This window comes from Lissotriton helveticus, chromosome 9 (assembly GCF_964261635.1).
Source record: "Lissotriton helveticus chromosome 9, aLisHel1.1, whole genome shotgun sequence".
NCBI lineage: Eukaryota > Metazoa > Chordata > Amphibia > Caudata > Salamandridae > Lissotriton > Lissotriton helveticus.
The window spans coordinates 1,229,840,459-1,229,867,852 of NC_136070.1; the positions used below are offsets into that span (position 1 = coordinate 1,229,840,459).

Below are 27,394 nucleotides of genomic sequence, written 5' to 3' on the forward strand. Positions count from 1 at the left end.
CAAACCCTGTCCCTGGCCACCCAACCCAGGATCTGCGCCCTGTGGCTGAGCTGGTGACAGAGAAGAGACCTTCCTCCCTCTGCACCCCCTCCCAGAGTTCCGCACCCTCCCACTGGGAGTAGTACCCCTGGGAGTCAAATTGGTAGGGACCTGAATTACAGGTACCCCACCCTCCAGGTCAGGCAACCCCTTAACCTGGAACCCCAGTCCAGGATCTAAACCCTGTGACTGGTCAAACCCCCGAACCACTGGAGCTCCAATTAATGATGCTCCGGGTCCTCCTGACATGAGGGGATCCTTTCCACGAGAAGGCACACCGGGACAGCCTAGACTCCCAACCTGGGGTTCCCTAAAAGAACTCTCCAGTCCCTGTGACTGCAGTTGGGGCATCTCGGGACACCTCCCCGTCTCACTCCCTCCTTTAGATGGGATGTGAGGCCCTACAACCCGCCCACTATCCTGGGACCTAGCTGGGCTTCTCACCTCTCCCGCCACGCTGGGTCGGAAGATCCCTGCACCTCTCCTTTCTGGATCACTCCCCAATGTCTTCCCAGACGCTCTGGCACTTACCCAGAGGTCTGCCTCCCGTGCAAGTTCCCTGGGGTCTGAGAACCCGCACTGCAACAGATGGTGACGCAGTCTTGGGACACAACTCCTTAGCATGTGCTCCCGGATAACGGCATGGCACAGCCCTTCCCAATCCTCCACTGCTCTCCTCACCACCCAATCCTCCAGTACAGTCCAACACTCCTCCTCGAACTCTCCCCAGGACTGATGGAACAGCTTTCCCCTGCCCCTAAACACTAACCCGTCCTCCTCTTCCGGGGAATCAGGTACAGTCTCTTGGGCTTCGGGAGTGGGACTCCTTGCACTGGACCTACACTCGCTGCCACCACTGGATCCCACCCTCTTCGGTGAATCCAGACTCCTAAAACCACTCTCAGGGGACAACCTACCCACCTGAGCTGATCTCTCTCTGGCGAAGGCCCTCTCCGCCTCTGCCATCCTCTCCAGCGCTAGGACTTTTTCAGTCTCTAGTCGCTGCTCTTCTACCCTCAGCTGCGCTAAGCCCTCGGCATGCCTGAGCTTTGCCAGCGCCAGCTGATACTCCCTCTCTTCTCTCCTATCTACCCACTCTTCTGGGGACAGGGAAAGGGATGGGGCAGTGCCCCCGGGACTGGACCCAGTGCGAGACTCCCTATCTCCGGTGTCCTCCACAGCTACTGGCGTCTCTGCCCTGCTAGACTCTTCCTCCTCCTCATCGGAGCAACTACCTCCCAGGGTTCTGGATGGGGAGCCCTCACTCTGGTCTCTAACCCACTGACCCTTCAACACTTCGGGGGGGTAGTCAGACAAGTCCCCATTAACCTCTAAGGGCTCTCCCCTCTTGAGGGCCTCATAGAGAAACAAATTCCTCCTAATGTTCCCTACTGGGGGTATCCCTCTCTCCAGGAGGAAGTCTATCACCTCCTGTTCGGTGTACTCCATCAGTTCCACTTCCTGGTAAATCAACCCCATCGTGGCGAGATACACCCGGGACACACCCTCCCAGTGGAACAAGGGGACACAATTGTCAAACACTTTCAGGAGGAAGCAACAATAATCCCCACAACAAGGCTCGAATTACCTCCAAAGCTCTATTTGCAGTGTAACCCGTGGCCGCTGTGGTACTGCGCAAACACAAGTCCTATCCCACCGCTCTGCCACCAAATGTTGGAAATGGGGGTTGCCCACGTCTCAAAGGGGGTAGCATGGCATCGAGCGGGCAGGCCAAACTTGGAGGACATGTGAAGCACTCACGCAGTACCCACAAACGACACACCAGGCACACTACAAAAGAGACGCAACTCCACCTTTAGTTGGAAAAGAATAATTTTAGTATTATCTCCAACCTGCAAGGTAAAAAGGAAAAATACACTGGTAATCATAACATGGCGCCAACTGGCACCCAAGCCAAGTATTTCAGTGGGGGATTATTTACATGGGACAAAAAGGGTTTAGTCCATAGTCCATAGTGTCTAGCTGAAATATAAAAGGGTTAGCATTTGGCATGTAACATCAGTGACACCTATATAAGGGAAAAATGCACTTGGCGCATTTGCCCATTAAACATGCAATCAAACATTAGGGGTAAGAACCCAAAATAGCTGGCATTGGCGACTCCTGCAAAAAGAATAGGAATCACCTGGCATCAACATTAGGCAGGAACACCTGTAATAAAACATCAGGTTTCTTCCCCCCCTCCACCTAAGGAACTATGCGTCAGGCAGGGCCAACTCAGGCCTTCATCCTCGGTAGCGGCTGTAATTACAACAGGCAGCATCCTGCATAACCCCTGTAAGGAAAGACATCATGGCATACCAGCATCCACTAGCAGGTGGGCATAACCATAGGACTCTTAAGCCACTTTCGCAAGCTCTACAGGGCATACAGAACCCCGGTGCTATAGCCTTAGGGAAAAGACCTGGGGAACATGACTCCTTAGCCCCCAACCTGCAACACAAACATCAGGTAGTGCATTGGCATTAATAACATTTGAACCAGGCTTGAATCCCACTGCACTTGGGCATCGATCCCCTAGCTTAGGCGTAACACTGGGCATTTCATCACAATGCAGCTTAGTCTACTAATCCTCCCACCGCAGGAGCAAAGGGGGGTAGTCAACCTCTCCCTACCTTCCCCTATTAAAACATTTCACAGGGGTGCAAGTCTATGACCCTGGTAGCTTCACCATAAACATTCCACCAAGCCCGCCCCTGCAAGAAAGGCAATAAAAAGGAGCTCAATTAGCATTTCCTGGAACCAGCACCTGCACATCATTTCAATAGTCACGGATCAACCAACAGGCAGGAAACATCAGGTAAGTAGGCACCTTTCCTTAGGAATTTACAATCACCAGCACCCCCAGCGCGGGGTTAATCCTTAATAGGCACCCGGCCCAGTTCTGGTACCTTAAGGGGGCCAGTCTCTAGTCCTTCTGAGGGGAGGGGCAGTTCTGGGTCCCCCTACTTGCTTCAGGAAGGCCCCGTTTCTGTGCCGGTTCTCCGCCCTCCCCGGGGCTTTACCTGCTATCTTCGGGCCTTCAGGCCCCTTGCGTGGACTTCTGGCGCCTACCTACAGGCATGCGGTTCCCTCAGTCGCGGGGCTCCTCTCAGCTCACTGGGGGCCCCGTAGCCTTTCCGTTGCCTCCGCCCAGGCCTCTCCTTACTCCCGAGCCGGGCGGGGGACTCACCGGCAGTGTGGGCACCCGCTCCGGCTGGCCTCCTTCGCCGGCCTCTCTCCCGGCTTTGTTTGGGGAGGCGGGGCTGGCACCGACAGTATGCCCCGGCCCCGCCTATCCTCCCAGCTTCACACTCAGGGCGCAGACCGGCAGGGTAGGCTCCTGCTCCGGTCACTCCCGATCGGAGCTCTGCAACGATTCTTCACCCGGGTCCCCCCTCCTACCTCACGGGGACCCGGGGCTTCGATTCAGCTCCTTCTGGCCTTCCCGGCCGACCACCAATCCCTGCGCGGCCTTCTCGGGGGCTCGGCCGCGCAGCCAATCCGTGCGCGGCGTGGCGGGGGCGTGGCCGATGACGCCACCAGGCGCCCCCGTCACATGACACGGGCCTGGACGGCTTCCAGGCCTAGCGCGGCCCTCACTCTACTTCGGCGGCCCCCTCCTGGCATCGGGGGCTGCCGCGACGATGCACACCCCAGCAGGGGGGTCTCCTCACGGCGGCGCCGGGCGGCAGCGGTGATTTTCGGCGCTGCCACACAGCGCGAGGACCGGACAAGGGGTAGGCTCCCTTTCTGGATATTAAGTCCCTTCACAGTCTCCTCAGCACCCGGGCTGCGACGGTGATCTCCGGCTGCGACAAGGGGTAGGCTCCCTTCTTAATTGATTAATAATGCGGCAGACAGCGCGCTGAAACGAGGGTAGGCTCCTCCAGCGTGATTCTCCTCAGGAGAATGGCGCCATTCACAGCGCACTACTCCCTCCTCTGCCCACACAGTCCTCAGGGCCAACAGCACTTCGGGGGCCACATCATTCACAGGGCACAGTCCCTTGGGGGCACAATCCTCCCCAGGCAGCTCCACAGGCAGCAACAGTCTTTAGACATCCAGCGCTTATGGGGTGATACGGCAGTTTACGCCTGTCAGCTGTCCACAGCCCTTCACCATAGGCACCTCACAGCCCAGCGCTTCCAAATTATAGCGCTTCTCACGGAGGGGGGCGAACAGCTCCACAGCCAGTCCCAGGGGCACACTCCTCACCTCCTGGGGGGTTCAAGCCCACAGTATTCCTCCTCTTCTGGGCACCTTTTTCCCTCAGCGCTGGCGTAGTTCAAGGTCCCACGGCGTCAGGGACCTATGAAGAGTCCTCCCTTGTCAGGGGCCCATGGGGACAGCAGTGGGGGGGGGTTTATAGGGGTGCAGGGCCCAGCTCACAGGCCCATGTGGCGGTCGCACCTCACAGCAGGTCCCCCCTCCCTTCCTTGTCCCAGCGCTGACTGACTCTCTGGTGACACTTCTCCCTATTTATACCCTCCTCCCAGGCAGTGCCAGGACCTTCTAGAATGTTGGCACATCTAGCCTAAACTGGTTCTAGGGGAGGGGGTGAGCACCCTGGGTGCCAGGCTTTCCCTCCAAAACTAGGGGTAGCTGGGTAATATTATCTAGACTGCTGACCTATGTCAGTCCAGTGGCAAAACCCATGGCCATGGCATCCATTTTAAAAACAATACATTTCAGTCAGGTACATTTCCAAAATGGGAGTGCAGTTTTAAAATGGGGGATTTTACAAGTGCTCACATTAGGTCAGGTAATTACATTTTTCAAAAGGGGTCTCACACCACTCATGGCCTATACAGGTTTAATCCCATGGGGGAGACATTCAAATTAGGGGGTCAAAAGCGAAAAATTTTGGGGGACAAAGGCCAAGTCCAACACCCACTTTCTTTTGTTATTCGTAAGTGGGCTTAAATTTACACAGAGGATGCTCTTAGGCTTGCTGCATAGTGATTACGGCTGAAAATCTGGCAAACACCTGAGCTAGGTCTCGAATAGTATCCTTTTGGACTGCCTAGCTCTGGACAATTCAGACCCCATTCCTTGTTTGGAAAATGACTAAAATCGGTATACATAAGCGGCGTTCATTTATGTTCACCATAGCCACTGTTGAGCGTAAAGTGAAAATCATGAAACATTGGCCACACCATCTTGTCCCTTTTTAGGCCCCTTCGTGCACGTAAGTGGCAGCCATTTTGAAAACCATGGTCTCCCTGCCCGGCACCGCTAGCTAGCGCGTCTCTCCCTCTGACCTCGCAAGCACCCGCGCGCTGATAGCCCCCGCTCTCTCATACCTGAACCATAAAACTCCCCTCCAGCGCGACGCTGCCTCGGAAACGCATTCTGCTCCCGGCCAACACCTCCCCATCCTTTGATGAACCCCCCTTTCCTCTGTGCCCAATCGTCCTGCCCGTTCCCAGGGCGCCACCTGGCCCTGCGGATACCATTTATTGGCCCCCCTTACAGTAAGCAGCTGCCCCGATTCAAAGGATCTCTGACTGATCAAAGCCCCCTCCACCCCATGAGATCCGATCAGACACACATTCCGGGAATCGACGGAATGTCCTGGTGCGCGATAGTCATCACCTACTGTGACCGGGGTGGGGACTTCTACTGTAAATGTGTGTGGGAACAGGCCCAAAGTGAGGATCCCGAGGATGTCTTTCCGTACATCAAAGTATTGACAAGAATGTGTTTCATGTAATAAAGCAATAAACCTGTGTATAAGAGGCCAGGCCTCAAGGATGCGTTTAGAGCACCTCGAGAAGATACCCTGTTGTCTGATTTGATGTGTTCTGCTCCGTCGGAATAAACTCCTGTTTCCTGCCTTCCAGTCTCCAGCGCCTGCCTCTTTGTTTGGTAATATTGAATGGTATGAGAGGCGGCTAACGCCGGGCAAATACTGAAGGGTTCTTGGTCGAAATTGACCCTACCTTCTACACTTGGCTAGAGTATCTTAAGAGTAATTTTATGAGTTTGGGAATCCCAGAGTTTTTCCATCTACCCTGACCGAATCCCCTGCACAACTAGAGCCTGGATAAAAACAAATAAACGGTTTTCTATGATCAGGTGCGGCTTACCCATATGTACAAGGCAGACCAACTTTTCTCTCTGGTTCATTACCATGCCCCATCTCCTAGCCATGAGCTGAAAACGTATCTTACATACATAGCAAATGTCCAATTTAGTTATTATCTGACCAGGTTACGAATGGGGTATTTGCCCTTTCTTTTAGCCTTTTGTAGGAAACTGGCTCTGTATATGGTACACCACTAGGTGGTTATATTGTGCACAGAGTCCATAGAATCTCCCAGAAGTGTACAGGGCTCAGTGCAAACCCTAAGTGCTCTATTTGTTGTAGTGTGGGCGAGCAGTCTTAGGTCTAACAGAGGAGTGCAACACATTTGTTGTGCACACAATGACCAATAAATGACACGACTCAAAAAAGAGGTCACACCCATGTAATAAAAATAAGCTTTTTTCAAGATTTATATTAAGACCAAGATCTTCGCAAAAAGGTAAGTATGTTTTTAAACAAATTCTTTTCAGTTTCAAAAGTGGACATACTCCGAATACAATATATGCACCCTTACAAGAAGGCAGTCAAGCCACTGGCACTTAAAATACAAGATTTGGCAAAACAGATCTGAATTTTCTATATAATAAAGAGGCAAGCGCTGTCCAGAACAGACTTTTTATTTTTAAAGCGGGTGTGTGTCAGGCATCATGGATCGGGAAGAAAAGTAGGAGAAAGCAAGCTGTATAACACGAATTTAGGGAAAGGTGGGGTGGGGGGGGGGGGGGGGACAATGCCAATGGGATAGAGAAACAAGGAAAATGTGAGTGGGAGAGGCAACAAACACAATGGGAGGGACAATCGTGGGGACAAGACCACGGGAGCAAGCCAACACAGACAACAGAAATGAGGGTGGTGGAGGGCAGACAAACAGGAGAAACATGGAGTGGAGAGAATCACAGAAGGGAGACAACTTAAAACCAGATACACTATGTACAGCGCTTAAACTCAAAGAAGCATATAAGGGAGACAGCCTGCAAACACATGCATTTTTATAAGTTCTTCAACAAAAACAAGGGAAAAAAACGGGAGCAGCCAAAACATGAGCGATGGAAGGGCACAAGTACTTGGATCATGTTCCAGGAGAGGGCCAAACACAATAAAATGTAGTAACGGACACAAGCTGACAAATGAGAAGCAAGCAAATATGCGATGATGAAGGCAACAAAGGTAAGAAATGGGCAGGCTGTAAGCCCACAGTATGGTAGCTAAGGGTCTCGCAAGCATCTAAGCATGCACGGTCTTAGGCAAGACAGAGAAAGGAGGCAGAATTTCTGCAACTCACAGCGGGTCGTCGGAGTAAAAATTACAATTGCTCAGTCTAACCAAGGCAGCACCTCTAACCTTTAACTTTCTATTCAAGATAAGAATTGTGTTGAGTAAGACATTCGGCTGCACATACCAAGGGATAGCAAACGGAGAAAAGCCATTAAGCAAATAGCTTCTGCATACAGAAGCCGCTAGGTAAGTGATTGATTTTCTTTTTCTGCAGTAAGCATGACCAAGCAAACGATGACTGCATAAAAAAAGTAACTACACAAAAGATAAATAAACTAGATGTTCTGTTGCCCTTCGAGAACATTTTCGCTTGAGAAACTCGTCAAAGTTCAAAACCGTGTTCCCCATCGAAGAGTATCTTCACATACAAGTAGTTTTTCCCATCTTTCCTTCAATTTCATCTATATCATTTTGAGCTACAGGTATAACACAGGGCAGTAGAGGAGAGAAAATGATCTTCCCCATTATCCTTTAAGGCCCTAAGCTAGGGTTAGAATGGTTAGTATCCAGTCCACCTTCTGTGGGAAACAGAGAAATTGTTCACTCTGTCCAACATACCATTTGTATAGAAAACAACGTGGACAAGTCCCTTTGCAATTTTAGGTCAGGAATGTTCTCCTGTCACAGGAAAAGGAATGCTGTCAAAGTGTGTTTGTTTTATGAAACTCCTCACCCACCTACCTGGTAGGTGGCATGCTTGATCATCGGGGTCCAGCTGGATTGCCGTATGCAACCCAGCTGTGCTTCTACGCCCGTTTACAGCGGAGCGGGATTTTTGTGAAGTGGAATGCTATGTGAAATGTGAAATAATGCTAAAAATGCCTATAGGAAATACCCTTGTAAAAGTTTTAATTGATGGGTCCTATGGCATGAGTAAAACATAGGTGGGATATATAGGAGGTTAAAATGTGCCTCAATATCCCTATCAGAAGTGTAGGTCGCCTAGTTTCAGCCTTCTACGTCAATCGTGAGGCTTTCTTCAGGACCAATAGAGGTGTCAGTGACCAAAAAGATACGAAGGTCACTGTGGTGTATATATCAGCGCACACCCTAAAGTGCGCTGTGAGTGTGGTGGATCAATTTACTAACAGATCCATCGTGGAAAGCATTTTCACTTTCCGTGTTTCAGGATACATGGACCTGGTAACACGGTGGACTTTAGCTTCGGAGATCCTTTGTCTCCGCGCTTGCCGCCATAACCTATTTCATGGACCTTCGAATCTTTTTGGTCACCGACACCTCTATTGGTTCTGAAGAAAGCCTCACGATTGACGTAGAAGGCTGAAACTAGTCAACCTACACTTCCGATAGGGATATTGAGGCACATTTTAACCTCATATATATCCCACCTATGTTTTCACTCATGCCATAGGACCCTTCAATTAAAACATTTACAAGGGTATTTCCTATAGGCATGTTTAGCATTATTTCACATTTCACTCCACTTCACAAAAATCCCGCTCTGCTGTAAACAGGCGTAGAAGCACAGCTGGGTTGCATTTGGCAATCCAGCTGGACCCCGATGATGAAGCATGCCACCTACCAGGTAGGTGGTTGAGGGGTTTCATAAAACAATGACTTTTGTCAGCGTTCCTTTTTCCTGTGACAGGAGAACATTCCTGACCTAAAATTGCAAAGGGACTTGTCCACGTTGTTTTCTATACATTAAAAGGGGAAAGGGACAAGTACTGAAGTCCATTCCTCGCTCTCTTGTTATATTGTCAACATACCATTTGACCACAACCACCTTTACAGAATCCAAGCTGTTCTTTAGCAGAGAACAGTACTGTAGGAATGTTGAGGATTTATGTGGCAAGAAATACACAAACGCTAGGAAATGGTGCACAGACTAAACCGCTTTGGTCAAGTTGTGCAGTGCAAGTCCGTAAGCAGTCCTGAACATAAGTGGTCTCATCAGCTTGCAATAACCATGTCAGCCATTCAGAGCAACTATAGGGAATCTGCTTCTTTGGTTTGAGTTCTTTTAAAGCACCACCTGCCACCACAGACAGCACTATTAAGGATAGACGGTTAACATCTACAAACGTAGATAATTCATTTGTCCAAACAAAATCTCATTCTACGACAAAGCAGATACAATAGGAGCAAATGGAGTTACATATTCTGAGTCTGGAACGCAAAGCTAGTATTCGGAGCATATTTTTTTAATTCTAAAGTGCACTCTCGCACTTAATCACCCTTCCAGAAGCATGAAAAAAAGCATTCGCCACATGGCCATGGAAGAACAAGGTGCCAATCATTGATGAAAGTTAGTGCCACGCGTCTACATCACTCAAAGTATGGTTTAAATTACCTTCTATACAATTCTTGCAAGTATTTTAGTTTCCGATCTAAAGTACTACTGTAAGTGGAACAGAGCCAGAATAAGCAAACTAATTTGGGACTACTTAACACCCAGGTTGCAATTTTATTAATTAAATTCAACATCAAACAATTGGATTATCATTTCCCAATATGCCACAGATCAAGCGTTACTCAGTTTAAACCTTCACATATTCGGCATTAAATAAACGTTTCTAAACTAACAAAGTCAAGCAATGAAGTGCCAGGACAGGTGTGTACACGTATCTGTGTCGTACATAAAGCAAAAACTACTGAAACAAGCTTCTGAAAAGATCCAAGTGAACACCCACCTTAAAAAAATTACATTTTTCTGGAGTGTTATTCCAATGTGTGCGGTGTACAACTTAAAGCGTATTCAAATACATGCTTTGCAGGTAGTGTTTGCAAATACATCATAACTGCCCACAACCATGTCTTGCAATAACATTTAAAGCAAAGTTCGAGCACATGCATTTACAGAGAAGGATCGGAGATTGTGCAGCTAATGTCTTAAAGTAACTTTGCACTGACGTGTATTGTCATCTTGTTATGTGAAGTTAATATCCACATTACATGCAGTTGCTACATAATACGTTCAGGAACAAACAAGTACACTGAGAGAAATTAAGATAATACTCATTGAACACTTGCCTCTCAGTCCTGGACTTTTTCAGAAACCCAGTCAACATTAAGGACCCTGCATCACTGGGACCCAGCTCAGTCTGTACAACAGTAACCCGGCATTCCTTAACATGTGGAAGTGGTTCTTGGCTACATTCTGTAACTGTTCACATTGCAGTTCTTTGGACCCACACTAAACACCTGCTGCTGGTCGGCACACAATCTAAAGTATAGCTTCAGTGTTCTTAGACTTTGTTTGTTTTAACGTTTGCACTGTTTTTCAGACTAGTATATGAAAAAATCGGTAGCAGTCAAGATTCTAGCAAAGATCCACTCCAAATTGTAAAGTGCTAATTTCAGTGTTCAGAAAAAGTGGGCACAGAGCTGCAAGCGTTTAAACTGCAAAGAACAAACTCCGTTCCACAGTATCTTGAAAGCGTGGCTGCCATTGCCATTCCCAAACTCAGATCTGGCCTCCGTTTTTTAGGTTTCTCCTGCACAGCGATTGCGAAATCTTTTGTAAATAAAACAAGTATTAGCAAAGCCAATAGGTCTCATCCAAGGGCGAGCTAGGGTGGTGAAAGAGGTGGGTTGGGGTGGAGAGCAATATATATTTTTTAAAATAAAATCCAAGGATATGACATAGCGCTTTTTTAAAGCAAAATTAAGGAGGTCCGGGAGAGGAAGCGATTGGGGTCAAGAATAAGTAGTGTAAAGAGCGGAGAGTCCGGGAAGCTGCATCGGGACCATGAATTGGTCAAGGAGGCCTTAAACAAGATAATAGAGCGGAAATGGACAACCTAATGGTTGAGCTAGTGGTGGTGGGGGACTGATGACATACACAAAGAAAAGCTCTGCTGCAAAGAAAAGCTCTGCTGCAAAGAAACACTAAAATGAACAGGACTAATTTGAAAATCGGGAAAAGTGCCATAAAGAAAAACAAGGAGATATTGGGTAATAAAGGAATGTGCATTTAATTAAAAATGTTCAAACGGTAAAAGTGTGCAATTAAATATACAGTAGTGTCTACAGATTAACCCATGATAACACAAAAATATCGGTATGTAAAAGGCTTAAAAACACAACCGCAGATAAGTAAACATAGCAAAAAGAATTCTATAAATAAACAAGCATTTGCAATGCAATAGGTCTCGCAGCATTCAAGTTTGAGTTATTGGCATTGTATATGACAATGTGTTGCATGAATTCTTTTCCAAACTCTGTATTGGCTGGTGGTGTTTGTGCCCGGTGAAAGCGTGCACTGACGGATGGTGGTGTTTGTGCCCGGTGAAAGCGTGCACGAACAACTTATGGCGTCTGTGCCTGGTGAAAGTGTGCACTGACGGCTGGTGGTGTTTGTGCCTGGTGAAAGGGTGCACTGGTGGCTGGTGGTGTTTGTGCCCGGTGAAAGCGTGCACTGACGGCTGTTGGTGTTTGTGCCTGGTGAAAGGGTGCACTGGCGGCTGTTGGTGTTTGTGCCCGGTGAAAGCGTGCACTGACGGCTGGTGGTGTTTGTGCCTGGTGAAAGCGTGCACTGATGACTTATGGTGTCTGTGCCTGTTGAAAGTGTGTACTGACGGCCGGTGGTGGGTATGCCTGATGAAACCATGTACTGATGGCTAGTGGTGTGTGTGTGCCTGTTGAAAGTGTGCACTGATGGCTGATGGTGTGTGTGCATGGTGGAAAAGCGTGCACTGACATGTTTAGAAGTAAAGTGCGCCATACTGCGATTGCTACAATAGTTAATTGTGGATGTGCTAACCATTGATGCGTGCACTGATGGCTGGTGGTGTGTGTGTGCTTGTAGAAAATGTGCACTGATGGCTAATGGTGTGTGTGCCTGGTGGAAGTGTGCACTGCCAGCTAGTGGCGTGTGTGCCCGGTGAAAGCGTGCATTGACGGCTGATGGGGTGTGCCTGGTGAAAGTGTGCACTGACGGTTGGTGGTGTGTGTGTGCGCCTGGTGAAAGCGTGCACCGACGTCTGGTTCTGTGTGCGTGTGGTGGAAGCGTGCATTGATCGCTGGTGTTGTTTAAATAGCAACATACTTGGGTCCAGCATATAGAGCACTCTTTTTAAACAGGCATTAAGAGTGAGACAGCACACAATGATCCAATGGTAATTACTAGTTGAAGGCAAATCGCATATAGAACATTAGGAACACTGCAATTCTTTACATTGATTCAGACGGTCCTTGCTGCATTCAGGACATTATCAAAAATCAGTCTGTTTCGTGAGAAGTAATACCTTACATCCTAAACAGCTGTTTTAACAGAATGTTCCCGACTTTAAAAAGAGAGATGACTAAAACATTGGCAGGGAGGCAGCATCCTGAATTTAGGTTGTATGAATGTTACTTTATTGTTTGACTGAAAGAAAAAAGCTCAACTATAATAAACTCCTAGCCAACGCTGCAACACCATTCTGCCAGCTAAGCAAGCCGAGTAAGAAGGGATGTGCGGACTTCACCCGAAGGTGTCAGAGCGAATTCACAATAGAAACAGAACTGATACATGAGAACATTACTAGTGAACAAAATACAAAGGCAAACGTTACATTACATGAGGCAAAAGTGACAATGATAACAAACCGTGCCTTACACAGTGTGTAAGGCACTTTTTGTTATCTTAGTCTAAGCCCGCCTGATTCTATGAAATGGCGGCGGGACGCGGGACAGGCCTTTATCCTTTTCTTTCACTTTCCGTTCCGCACTTCCGCCGCCGCGTATGCGCGTGCCGCGTGCGTGGGGGGCGTGGGCAGCAGGGCTGGCTGCTGCTGAGTGGTGGTGAGCAATGCCAGGCAGCCCCAGGGCACGCACAACATTATGCGGGCCAATAAGCAGTAAGCCCCTGTGCGTGGCATATGGGGCGCGGCAGGCGGCGCGCATAGCCAAAGAAGAAGACAAGAGAAGAACAACGAAAACTACGAACTTAACTGCCTTCCAAGTCCAAGACAAAGCAGCCAGGCGGCCAGGCCCGCCCACGCTGAGCTGCCCTGTCCGATTTCCGAATCCGAGTCCGAAGACCAAAGTAAGTCACTCAGAGTCTGTCACTCCGTCTCCGTCACCGACCGGCGGGGCAGGGCTGCTGCTGGCTGCCTGCCTCCAGGCCTGCTGCGTGCACTAATTAGTTGCTTTCCTGTCGCGCATTTGCCTGCTTCTTATTTATGTCCCAACTTGTCACTCGTGTTTGTCCCTCCTATAGAACATGCTTTCTCGCTTCTGTACTTCTTTGCTCCCGGGGCCGCACTCAGTGTTGCTCTCTGTTCTTGCCTGTGTGCCGCTTCCCTCCATATTGGGTTCGCCCTTGCACTCAACCAGCCCCCCAACCCCTGTTGCTTCCTCGCCTGCTCCATTTGCCCTCGGCTGCTGCTGAAGCAAGCAAGCAGGCAAGCCTATATTATAATAGTTACAGTGCGCAACGCACGCCAGGGACGGATGGTAACGGGCCCCGGCCTATAAACATTAATTATGGTGCCGTGGTGCGCACGCCCTACCGGCCTGGCCTGAGCCTTTTTAAAATTAATTAAATAGTTGGTAGTGGTACGCACTGGAGCCGGGCCGGGTCTTCATAATTAAAATGGTGCACGGGAGTGGCGGCGCGCAGAGTAGTGCTATTTTTATTTTGTATAGTGGTCATTTTCCTGCAGTTTTGCTCTTTTAGACTACTGTAAATAAAATGCGCTTTTATCAGCCAACGTAACGGTGTTCAATGCATTGGTCTTGTTAAGATGAATAGCTAAAATACTAGATTGTTATTCCATCATGTTTTTAAATGTTCAGCATCACATGCTTACTTTCGTGAGCTTTCTATGTACTTATGACATATGCATCATCGTTATAGTTGCTTCAGTCAAGGAAAAAATGCGTGTCTCTGCATCAGATGTTTGGTGATTAGCAGCTGTCCTAAGCAGGTGTTACAAAAGGAACCTTACATTATTAATCTAGTATGTTTGCACTCCGGAATTTTTCAAGCTAGCTCAGTTGGTTGATGCACCTGTTACAATGATGCAACTCTGAATCTGCACTCTGAATCTGCACTCTGAAGCTCCACTCTGAAGCTCCACTCTGAAGCTCCACTCTGAAGCTCCACTCTGAAGCTCCACTCTGAAGCTCCACTCTGAAGCTCCACTCTGAAGCTCCACTCTGAAGCTCCACTCTGAAGCTCCACTCTGAAGCTCCACTCTGAAGCTCCACTCTGAAGCTCCACTCTGAAGCTCCACTCTGAAGCTCCACTCTGAAGCTCCACTCTGAAGCTCCACTCTGAAGCTCCACTCTGAAGCTCCACTCTGAAGCTCCACTCTGAAGCTCCACTCTGAAGCTCCACTCTGAAGCTCCACTCTGAAGCTCCACTCTGAAGCTCCACTCTGAAGCTCCACTCTGAAGCTCCACTCTGAAGCTCCACTCTGAAGCTCCACTCTGAAGCTCCACTCTGAAGCTCCACTCTGAAGCTCCACTCTGAAGCTCCACTCTCCACTCTGAATCTCCACTCTCCACTCTGAAGCTCCACTCTCCACTCTGAAGCTCCACTCTGAAGCTCCACTCCACTCTGAAGCTCCACTCCGAATCTGCACTCTGCACTCCGAAGCTCCACTCTCCACTCTCCACTCTGAAGCTCCACTCTGAAGCTCCACTCTGAAGCTCCACTCTGAAGCTCCACTCTGAAGCTCCACTCTGAAGCTCCACTCTGAAGCTCCACTCTGAAGCTCCACTCTGAAGCTCCACTCTGAAGCTCCACTCTGAAGCTCCACTCTGAAGCTCCACTCTGAAGCTCCACTCTGAAGCTCCACTCTGAAGCTCCACTCTGAAGCTCCACTCTGAAGCTCCACTCTGAAGCTCCACTCTGAAGCTCCACTCTGAAGCTCCACTCTGAAGCTCCACTCTGAAGCTCCACTCTGCACTCTGAAGCTCCACTCTGAATCTGAACTCTGAAGCTCCACTCTGAATCTGCACTCTGAAGCTCCACTCTGAATCTGCACTCTGCACTCTGAATTTGCACTCTGAATCTCCACTCTGCACTCTGAATCTCCACTCTGCACTCTGAAGCTCCACTCTGCACTCTGAAGCTCCACTCTGCACTCTGAAGCTCCACTCTGAATCTCCACTCTGCAGCTCCACTCTGAATCTCCACTCTGCACTCTGAAGCTCCACTCTGAATCTCCACTCTGCACTCTGAAGCTCCACTCTGCACTCTGAAGCTCCACTCTGCACTCTGAATCTCCACTCTGAATCTCCACTCTCCACTCTGAAGCTCCACTCTGAAGCTCCACTCTCCACTCTGAATCTCCACTCTGAAGCTCCACTCTCCACTCCGAAGCTCCACTCTGAATCTCCACTCTGCACTCTGAAGCTCCACTCTGAATCTCCACTCTGCACTCTGAAGCTCCACTCTGAATCTGCACTCTGCACTCTGAATCTGCACTCTGCACTCTGAATTTGCACTCTGAATCTCCACTCTGCACTCTGAATCTCCACTCTGCACTCTGAATCTCCACTCTGCACTCTGAATCTCCACTCTGCACTCTGAATCTCCACTCTGCACTCTGAATCTCCACTCTGCACTCTGAAGCTCCACTCTGCACTCTGAAGCTCCACTCTGCACTCTGAAGCTCCACTCTGCACTCTGAAGCTCCACTCTGAAGCTCCACTCTGAAGCTCCACTCTGAAGCTCCACTCCACTCTGAAGCTCCACTCCGAATCTGCACTCTGAAGCTCCACTCTGAAGCTCCACTCTGAAGCTCCACTCTGAAGCTCCACTCTGAAGCTCCACTCTGAAGCTCCACTCTGAAGCTCCACTCTGAAGCTCCACTCTGAAGCTCCACTCTGAAGCTCCACTCTGAAGCTCCACTCTGAAGCTCCACTCTGAAGCTCCACTCTGAAGCTCCACTCTGAAGCTCCACTCTGAAGCTCCACTCTGAAGCTCCACTCTGCACTCCGAAGCTCCACTCTGAATCTGCACTCTGCACTCCGAAGCTCCACTCTGAAGCTCCACTCTGAAGCTCCACTCTGAAGCTCCACTCTGCACTCTGAAGCTCCACTCTGCACTCTGAAGCTCCACTCTGCAGCTCCACTCTGAAGCTCCACTCTGAAGCTCCACTCTGCACTCGGAAGCTCCACTCGGAAGCTCCACTCGGAAGCTCCACTCGGAAGCTCCACTCGGAAGCTCCACTCGGAAGCTCCACTCGGAAGCTCCACTCGGAAGGGGCAAAGATCGGAGCATCACGGAACTAAAACAAATATAAACAAGGGCTGTGAGTTACTCTGCGCATGCGCGGGGGCAAGCCTGTTCATTCCAAGCCAGCCTCAGCCAGCCTCGGGAAAAACGAAAGTAATAAAAAAGCGAAACTGACACTGCCACTGCAGACAATGCTGCGCGCTCCCGAGGTGAAATCCGGCACTGAAAACGCTCGTAACACTTTGGTGTCCACTCTCCTAAAAACGGATCACATTAGTTGTCGAGCTGACAGCATTCATGCTTCGCATGAATGCTAACGTCAGCTCGACCTAAAAAGGAGAAGCAGTCTCGCACAATACCAGTGCGAGACAGCAGAGGGACACTAATCTACACTTGGTTCAATGCCCACGGAAAGAAAGGGACACAAAGCAAGCGCTGCCCAATGAAAAGGCAGCAAAGAAGTGCGACAATGATAACAAATGGTAAGCTATGGGCGGGATCATAGCTCATTTTTTGACATGTGCATTGCAGGATCGGTCTAAACGAAACAAAAAAAAACAAAAATAATTTAAGGGCCCATTACTTACTATTTGTTGGTTTTCTTGTCCCTCGTATTTTTTTGCTTTCCATTGGTTAATGCGTGCGACTTCCTGTTGGTTTCAGGTCTCCCTTTGTATTTTCTCAGTAGCGTGTACTAGTACCTCTTCCTTTTGGGGTGTTTATCCACTGCTTTTGTTGCTGTAGCTACTTTTTCTTCGCAAGCAAGAACTTTAATACCGCATGTTTTTTCCTCATAGCGCTGCTTTGTCACAGCACTCTATTAGGGGTGGGCGGAATTTAAGTAGTCTTGCTACGCAAAGCTCTGCAAAACGGTAAAAAATCTCCACGAGCACGCAAAAGTTCAGAGAACATGCGGAATTGCTTGCTTCGCCTGTTGGCGATGCTTTTTTCCTGTTCGCAAATGCTGTTTGCGCGCTCGGGGAGAAATCTCGAACACGCATTTTGAAAGCGCGAACAAGCAAAAAATTCCGCGAAGCCGTGCATTGCGGAATTTTTGGCAATCCCGCGTTCTCCGCAGAACGCGACATTACCCAAATTCCACGAGCGGATCGGAATTTACCACCCAGGCCTAGTATTAATGCTATAATAATACTTTAGGTTTCGCCTACACATCGCTTGTAAATCTATGGTTTTTAATAAAACATTTTAATGTGCTTATATCCCATCTCTTCTCTTTCCTGGCTTTTCATTGGTTATTGTACATGCCACTTACTTTTCCTCCATTTCTATTGACTATAGCACATTTTCCAGCATTTACTGCTTGTTCCTAGTCTGCTTCTCTTATCCGTTTCCCGTAGCCTAAATACTGTTAACATCCGCTTTGGTGGAACTATTTTTTCCCATAAAGTTTGGTCTCCTTCTGCTTTTTCATCTTGCAGCACAGTTATATAGGGCAATTTATCACTCGGAGATTAAGCGATATGCCAGAGATCACAGGATGTTAGGCCGCGGAGACTCGAACTGGGATCAACGGGTCTCAAGTAAGCAGCTCTGGCCCTGTGCCACACCCGCTCCACTCTGGTGATACTTGTGAGGGAGCCCTTTCCTTCGACCCTGACGGTGATTAATAAAAACAGCTTATTATGCATGACATAGGCGAAACTGCTATCTGTGCTTATTCGTACATTATGATTTCTGACAGTTTTACGGACTTCTTCGTGTGAGCCCAACAGTATTTTTTTCTTTCAGCCAGCCGTGCTGGAATCAAGCCTGGTTTTCATGTGTTTATGTTAGCAGGGCGACCCGGCATGGTTTAGCGGCGTATGCTACATCTCCCTCCTCACAGCATCCAGCTGCCAGGAGGTCAGACATTTTCATGAAAGTGCCTCTTGTGTTTGCAGACATCCTGTGATCCCACATGGGTGAGGTTATGAGACCATGGTCACTGAAAGTATCGGTCATCTGCTAAGAAATAGTGTCAGGTGATGAGGGAAGCTACAGTTTTTCTGCGATAGGAAGAGTGGACTCCCAGTTGGTGATGGACTGCTTTTTAAAGTCCTTCAGTAAACCTATTCTTTTGCTGAGAGGGCACTGGCAACAACAGTAAATAACAGAACTATGAAGTGGTCAACACTAGCCGTGCCATCATGCCGCTCTTTCCCCTTTACTTTAAGCATGTTGCACAGCTACTTGTGCTGCATTGCAATATCTAAAAAAACAGTGACAAAGCCAATAGAGCTTGCATAGACAAAACCTATTGGCTTTGCCAAGGCATTTTTTGGGAGTGATAGAATTGTGTGACAAAGCTAGAGAAGAGAAGAACAAGTTACTTACCTTCGGTAACGATATATCTGTAAGAAACAGTAGTTAGTATTAGATTCCTTACCTTAGAATATCCCCAGGCGTCAGTCTGGATCCGGAAACTTTTGCGTAGCAGTACCCCTGCGCGTCGGTAGGCGTCGTCTGCAGGCGTCCCCTGCGGCTCCGCGTCGTCGGCGTCGTGCGCCGTGATGACGTCGCTGGAGTATATAGACGCCGCCTCCGCGCGCTGACGTCAGTTCTTTGCACACAGCTTTTCCGCGCCAGAACACGCAGAGCCATGTGAGAACCAACACTGGTGCCATTTGAAACTAGGGCCCTGAAAGGGATGTCCCTAACCCTAGGTATCAGTTCGCAGAACGGGGAGGATGGGCGGGGCGGTAAGGAATCTAATACTAACTACTGTTTCTTACAGATATATCGTTACCGAAGGTAAGTAACTTGTTCATCTGAAAGAAACAGGTTAGTATTAGATTCCTTACCTTAGAATAGATACCCCAGCAATACCAACCCCGGTGGTGGGTCTGCGAACCAATACAACCTACACCAGAAAGTCCTGGAGGACCGAACGGCCAAAGAAGCCATCCCTCCGGACTTGACTGTCCAGGCAGTAGTGCCTCGCAAAGGTGTGCAGCGAGGCCCACGTGGCCGCCTGGCAAATGTCCTGCAAAGGGACTCCCCGGCCCAGGGCAGTAGTAGCCGCCGTGGCCCGAGTGGAATGGGCCCTCAGCCCAACAGGAGGCTCCTTCCGAGCCAAAGAGTAGCATGCTTTGATGCACAGGACGACCCACCGAGAGATGGTCCGTTTCTGTACCGCCCTTCCCTTCTTCTCACCCGCGTAGCCAACAAACAGTTGGTCATCCACCCGGAACTGGCGTGTGCGATCCATATAGAATGAAAGCGCACGTTTTGGGTCCAGACGATGGAGCCGCTCTTCATCCTTTGAAGGATGCGGAGGCGGGAAGAAGGAGGGCAAGGTGATGGACTGCCCAATGTGAAAAGCAGAGACTACCTTGGGCAGGAAAGAAGGTCTGGTCCGAAGAACCACCTTATCAGGATGAACAGACAAGAAAGGAGGTTGAACAGAAAGAGCCTGGAGCTCACTCACTCTCCTGGCAGAGGTGATGGCTACCAGGAAGGCCGTCTTTAAGGTGAGAAGACGGAGAGGACAGGAATGAAGGGGCTCAAAGGGAGCGCACATCAGGAAAGTCAAAACCAGGTTCAAGTCCCACTGAGGCATCACGAACGGAGCTGGAGGATACATGTGCGTGATGCCTTTTAAGAATCTTAACACAATAGGGGACTTGAACAAAGATGGCTGATCAGGTAGCCTCAAGAAGGCGGAAAGGGCAGAAAGATAGCCCTTGATAGTGCCCAGAGCAGAGCCCTGCTGGGCAAGGGAAAGGAGGAAGAGGAGAACCTCAGATAGAGGGGCAGAAAGGGGATCCACAGCCTTTGCTGTGCACCATGCCACAAATCTGTTCCACCGGCAGGCGTATACCGACTTTGTGGAGGGACGCCTGGCTGCCAGAATGACATCACAGACTTCAGGAGGCAAGTCAAATGGCCTCAACTGTCGCCGCTCAATCTCCACGCATGGAGGTGGAGACTGGACAGGTTCGGGTGGAGGACCGTCCCCTGCTGCTGCGACAGAAGGTCCTCCAGAAGGGGCAGGCGGATCGAGGGACCGACTGTCATGCTGAGTAGCTCGGGATACCAGTACCTTCGAGCCCAGTCCGGAGCCACAAGGATAACTTGGGCCCGGTCGCGCCTGATCTTCTTCAGCACTCTGGGCAGAAGTGGTATAGGCGGAAAGGCGTACAACAGACCGCAACTCCACTCGCGCCGAAAGGCGTCGCCGAGCGAGTGCCGTCTTGGAAACTCCAACGCGCAGAACTGATGACATTGCGCGTTCTCTTCTGTGGCGAATAGATCTAACCAAGGCCCTCCCCATTGCTGAAAGAGGCCTCTCGCCACATCCGAGTTCAGACGCCATTCGTGATCCACCGAGCACCGACGGCTGAGTTCGTCCGCCCTGGCGTTCAGAGAACCTGCCAGGTGTTGAACCGTCAGAGTCACGCCCTGACGTTCCAGCCATTGCCAGAGGCGCAGAGCCTCTTGGCAAAGGGTCCACGACCCCACACCGCCCTGTTTGTTGCAGTACCACATGGCGGTGGTGTTGTCCGTGAACACCTGCACTACACTCCCGTTGACAAAGGGGAGGAATGCCTTCAGTGCCAGGCGAATCGCCCGCAGCTCCAACATGTTGATATGGAGCCGGGACTCCGCCGGAGACCAGAGGCCTCTGATCTCCGCCTCTCCCAAGTGGCCACCCCAGCCTTGGAGGGACGCGTCCGTCACAACCACGTGCTCCGGCTGGGGAAGGGAGAGGGATCTGCCCCTGACCCAATCGCGGTCTGTAAGCCACCACTGCAACTGTCTCGCAGTGCCCTCCGAGATCAGGACATGGTCGGATAGGTTGCCCTGATGCTGGGCCCACTGAAACTTCAGGTCCCACTGCAGAGCCCGCATCCGCCATCTGGCGTGATGCACCAGAAGGATGCAGGAGGCCATCAGCCCCAGAAGCCGCAGCGTCAACCTGACCGAAACCCGGGATAACGGCTGAAAGATGGGAATCAGAGCCTGAATATCCCGGACCCGCCGTTCCGGGGGATAAACCCGAAACTGCGCCGAGTCGAGAACCGCTCCGATGAAAGGGAGCTTTTGAGAGGGACACAGGTGTGATTTCGGCACATTGATGGAAAACCCCAACTCGTGCAGGAGGTCTGCCGTCATCTGAAGGTGGTGGACGACTGTCTGGGGCGAGCCCGCCTTCAACAGCCAGTCGTCGAGGTAGGGGAAGACTGAAACCCCTAACCGGCGCAGATGAGCTGCGACCACCGCCATCACTTTCGTGAACACCCGTGGGGCGCTGGTAAGGCCGAATGGGAGCACGATAAACTGAAAATGCTCGTGGCCTACCGTGAACCGCAGGTAACGCCGGTGGGCCGGCAGGACGGGGATGTGAAAGTACGCATCCTGCAAGTCCAACGCTACCATCCAGTCGTGTGGGTCTAGAGCAGCCAAGACCTGAGCCAAAGTCAACATCTTGAACTTCTCCTTCCGGAGGAAGCCGTTGACGTTCCGTAGATCCAAGATAGGACGCAGGCCTCCCTTGTCCTTCTTGGGTACCAGAAAGTAGTGGGAGTAGCAACCACACCCTACTTCTGGCCCAGGAACGCGCTCGATGGCCCCCTTGGCCAAGAGGGCCGTAACTTCCTCCTGCAGAAGTGTCAAGTGGTCCCCCGACACACGGTGGTTCTGCGGTGGCATGGCTGGAGGAGTGGACTCGAAGGGGAGGGCATAGCCCCTTCGGACAAGCTGCAGCACCCACCTGTCCGATGTTATCGCGCGCCAGCGGGAGTGGTGATGGCGAACCCTGCCACCCACTGGCGTCACGTGAGCCCGAAAGCTCGGACTAGGAAGGCTTGGATGCCGCAGCGGAGGGAGGCGTGGACTGACCACGACGCTGGCCTCTACCGCCACCACGGCGGAAACCACGGGCGCCACCGCGCTGGGGAGCGCTCTGCGCCGCGTGGCTGGCAGCACGTGTGGGACCTCCTCTCCCTTGGCCACGAAAGGGCCGAAACGAACCCGTCTGCTGGCGCTGGGTCTGGGTCGAGAGACCCAAGGACTTGGCCGTGACCCTGGAGTCCTTGAAGCGCTCCAGCGCGTGGTCCGCTTTGTCACCAAATAGGCGACTGCCATCAAATGGCATGTCCATAAGCGTATTTTGGACGTCTGGTGAGAAGTTGGCAGATCTCAGCCAGGCATGGCGACGAATCGCCACCGTAGTGGACATGGCCCGTCCCAGTGAGTCCGTGGTGTCCAGACCACAACGGATCGAGTACCGCGCCGCATCCCGGCCTTCAACAAAGGCCCGGGTGAGCTTGTCCCGCACTTCCTGGGGGCATTGCGGCAAACACTCCTCGACCGTATCCCACAGGGAGTGGGTGTAGCGGCCCAAGAGGCACGCGGTGTTACAAGACCGCAGCCCAGCACTCAAAGAGGAAAACACTTTCTTTCCGAATTGGTCGTACCTCTTTGATTCCCGGTCGGGCGGAGCCGACGGAAATGCGGACTGCGAAGTGGAGGCCTGGATCACCAGACTCTCCGGGGAGGGATGGGTGGACAGGAAGGCAGGGTCGTCCGCGCAGGGACGGTGACGCCTGGCAACGTTCCGGTCAACCGGCGCACCAGAGGCGGGCCTGGACCAGGTGCCCAGAAGGACATCCGTCAGGGCCTCATTAAACGGCAGCAGAGGCTCCTGGGGGCATGACTGCGGTTTAAAAACTTCCGTCAGGATATTCGGTTTGACCTTCGCGACGGGGAGCTCAAGGTGTAAGGCCTTGGCAGCCCTCATCAGGACCACCGAATAGGCAGCACCCGCCTCGGACGCCACAGGGGACGGAGAGACAAACCCAGGGTTGGGCGACTCGTCCAGGCCACTGGCATCACCCAGATCACCTACCCAGTCCACATCGTACTGGCAGGCACGGGATAGAGGGTCCTCAGACCCCTCCCAACCCTCTCCATACTCCTCCTCGTCATACCCATATTCTGGGTCGACGATATAGACATCGGGGTCAACAGGCCCCATCGGCGTCGGGTCCGGCGTCGGCCGACGCCGGTCCGGCTCCGAGTCCGGAGTCGGGGAGGAAAGGGGGGTGGCGCCGCGCGGCGTCGGTGCCGGGGACCCGACGCCGGCCGGAGCCGACGGCGGAGTCGCTGCACCACGCGGGGGCGGTACCATGGGCTGGCCCACAGGAACCGACGCCGGAGAGGCCGGGAGACCAGCCGGCGACGAACCAGAGGGAACCAGCGGCGCCGGGGCCGGAGCCACCGGCGGCGCCGGGGCAGGAGCACCCGAACCGCTCGGGCCCCCAGACGGGACCGACGGGCCCGCAGGCGCCGAAGGCCCCGCCGGAGAAGACCTCGCCCTCATAGCAATGAGGAAGGCCTCGATCTCCTCACGCGACGCGCCTGCCCCAGGGACCGACAGGTGTGGGGCAGACGGCGTCGGCGACCCATGCGGGACCGCGGGGGTGGGGTCACCCGAGCCCCCGGCCGCAGCACGCGGGCGTCGGGGGGAGTCGGGGGTGCGATGGCGACGCCCCGACTTCTTGTGCTTACCTGACGAGCCGGAGGAATGGTGGCGACTCCCGGAGCGCCCATGGCGGCTCCGCGACCGCTCCCTCGACCGCTCCCTCGACCTCCGACCGGACCGGGACCGCTCTCGACGCGGGGCCGACAACCGGAGTTCGAGAAGCTTGCGGGACCGCTCCCGCCTAGCTTTTCCAGTCAAGGCCCGACAGTCGACGCAGGACTCCACGTCGTGGTCCGCGCCCAGACACCGGAGGCAGAGTCGATGGTGGTCGGTGACCGACATCATGCGGTCGCACTCGTCACAACTCTTGAAACCGGGCATCCTACCGGCACCGTAAAGAAGTTAACAAAAAACTTGGTCAAAAGACCGGAGTACTGCTCTTCGGATCTGCGCTAACTGGCGCGGAAAAAAGAAGAACTGACGTCAGCGCGCGGAGGCGGCGTCTATATACTCCAGCGACGTCATCACGGCGCACGACGCCGACGACGCGGAGCCGCAGGGGACGCCTGCAGACGACGCCTACCGACGCGCAGGGGTACTGCTACGCAAAAGTTTCCGGATCCAGACTGACGCCTGGGGATATTCTAAGGTAAGGAATCTAATACTAACCTGTTTCTTTCAGATTATGACAAGTAGAACAGTTTTTAACCCTTGGTCCAGGGACCACTTGATGGTCTGCGACTACTTAGAAAATTAAGTATTAACGGACTATTAAAGCGTATATAAATAAAGAAGCAAAATGTAAAACTGGAGGCTAAAATTAAGCTAGTTTCCACATATTGATTTGTGGGAGCGCATTATAATAGACATAGCATGGATGAGGAGTGGTCTCAATTGAATTTACAAAAGCTCCAACTTTCCCATTAAAATGTGGATTCTTTTTTGTGAATTCAATAAAATATTCCATAATTTGTGCATTTGTTTGATGAATGTTTGTTTCTGTATTTTTTATGTATAGTTTTGTAACTCAAATGATCGTAAATGCTTAGGCCGGGGCTCCTGACTTCCAGTAATGTTTTGGTGGGGTACTAAGATTCTACTAATGATTCAGTGGAGGTCCACAGGTTCTAGTAGTGATTAAGTGGCGTTCCCAGAAGTAAAACGGCTAAGAACCACTTAAGTAGAAAGAATGTGTGATTCATAAAGAGTCTGGTTACGCTTTATAATTTTCAATTTCTTGACGGAAGGAAGAACTCAGGTGATAGCACTTAAGCGCCAACATAAAACCCTCAGACATGGTCTCCAAGTACCCAGCAATGCTTTGCATGCAATCATATTCTGCCCATGTTTAACTAAACACAGGCTCATTTGTGAATCACTGGAGAGAGAAGATATGTAGTTGTGAGGAATTGAAAATGTGCATCACAGTTCTCGCTGAGCCGACTTAGACAGGCAGAGGAGGAATAACCAGGTCTATGGCAAGACAGTCAAGCAACTCCACAGAGACGTCACAAGAAAAACAAATCTTGTATGCCTGTGTGTAGATTACTCGGAGTTGCAGTACTGTTTAGCACTGTGCACACACGGCCTTGCTCAAAACTTCTGAGGACTGTAGGAATTGCTTATTGGTACACATTCACAGAAACTTTTTTCAATGTCTGAAAACGCAACGTTTTCAGATAAGGTCAGCCATAGCAAATAGAAATTCAATTGGCCGGTAGGGCTGGTTGTGGTTTAGAGGCACAACATGGAGCCCTGCCTCGAAGAGTCAAAGAAAACGACAGGATATTGGTGCCTGGAAAAAATAGATCACCATCACACTGCTTTAGCATAAATGGGCGTATGGCCCATCTGTACCAAATGTTGAGGTCTAAGCTTAACAACTTTATCACCAGAAAATGATTTACAAATATGCATTCACAAACAATAGGGTAAGTCACCCCATTAGAACACTAACCTTATGAGTGGAGAAAAAGATATTACCTGCAAAGTTTTATCACATCCGCCCACATGTTCTTTATTTATAAACACGTTTGGGACAGTATTTTGCCCAGTCATCTCCATCAATATTTCCTGAATGGTCGTTCCATCCTCTGAAAGAAAATGAAATACTGTAAGCTATACTACAATAAAATCAAAACCCAAGTTATCATGCAACAAAACATGCTGAAGATACACACTGTTGTGACCTGTTCTCAGGACACCCCCGCGCCGCACGGCCACCAGCTGTGTGTGTGCCCCTCGCTGCTGCTCGCAGCCTCGTTGAACCGTCTGCCTTGCCGCCCTAGCTGCCTGCCTCGCTGTTCCATGCCCTGCAGTGCCGCCGTTTTTGCGTAGTACATTGTTGTCTATGTTGTATTTGCATTTCCTTTTAGCATAATCTCTGTAGCGGTCCCTGTGCCTGTTCCGCCGTTTTTGCACAGTATATTGTTGTTTCTGCTGTATTTGTATTTCCTTTAGCATAATCTTTGTTGTCCCCCTGTGCCTTGCCCGCCCCGCTCCCCGCCGTCCACGCCCCCTTTTTTGTTCTGTGCCCTCCCCGCTCCCGCTTCCCAGCTGCTCCTCCCTCTTAGCCTTAAATGGCGACAGAGCGGACGCGCCGAAGGCGCGCCAAAGGCAAGCCCATCTGCGTCCGTCCGCGCCTGGACCACGCCCAGCGCCAAGACTCCTGGCCCCCACCGATGCAAGACGCCCCGACATACCTACGACGCCGCCGCCCTCAACGCACTCAATGCCGGCCGGAACCCCACCTGCTGCCGGGCCGCCCTGAAACGCATTCACGGACCCTTCACCTGCAGAACCTGCAAGTTCACCTGCCTCCGAACCCGCACCGCGCCCACCAAGCCAAACACCAGCAGCAACCTCAAGTGCATTCTGCTCAACACCCGCTCCGTCCACAGACACGCCGTGGAACTCTGGAACCTCCTCGACACCACTTCAGACATCGCCTTCCTCACGGAAACCTGGATGAACGCCTCCTCAGCCCCCGACATCGCCATCGCCATCCCGGACGGGTACAAGATCAGGAGGGACCGCGGCAACCAGACATCGCCATCGTCCACAAGAACACCATCCGCATCACGACCGACTCCAACGACACCTTCGCCGCCGCCGAGCACCTCCACTTCCAGATTCACACCGACACGAAGACGACCCTCAGAGGCACCCTCATCTACAGACCCCCGGGACCACGCACACAATTCAGCGAAGACATCACGGACTTCATCAGCCCACACGCCCTCCCCTCCGCTGACTACATCCTCCTAGGGGACCTCAACTTCCACCTGGAGAACATCAAGGACCGCAACACCGTCGCCCTGCTGGACAACCTCGGACTCAAGCAACTGGTGAACACCCCCACCCACTACGCCGGCCACACGCTTGATCCCGTCTTCTCATCCAGCAAGCACATCACCTTCAGCCACTC

General features: G+C 51.3%; 1 protein-coding gene across 1 annotated transcript in view; it reads right to left on the bottom strand.

Moving 5' to 3' along the window:
• Nucleotides 1-27,394, bottom strand: part of TXNRD3 (thioredoxin reductase 3) — a 106,277-nt gene that overhangs the window by 45,922 nt on the left and 32,961 nt on the right. The window contains exon 3 of the mRNA XM_078661727.1: nucleotides 25,951-26,060. Coding sequence (XP_078517853.1) covers nucleotides 25,951-26,060 — 110 coding nt within the window. The remainder of the gene's footprint in view (nucleotides 1-25,950; nucleotides 26,061-27,394) is intronic.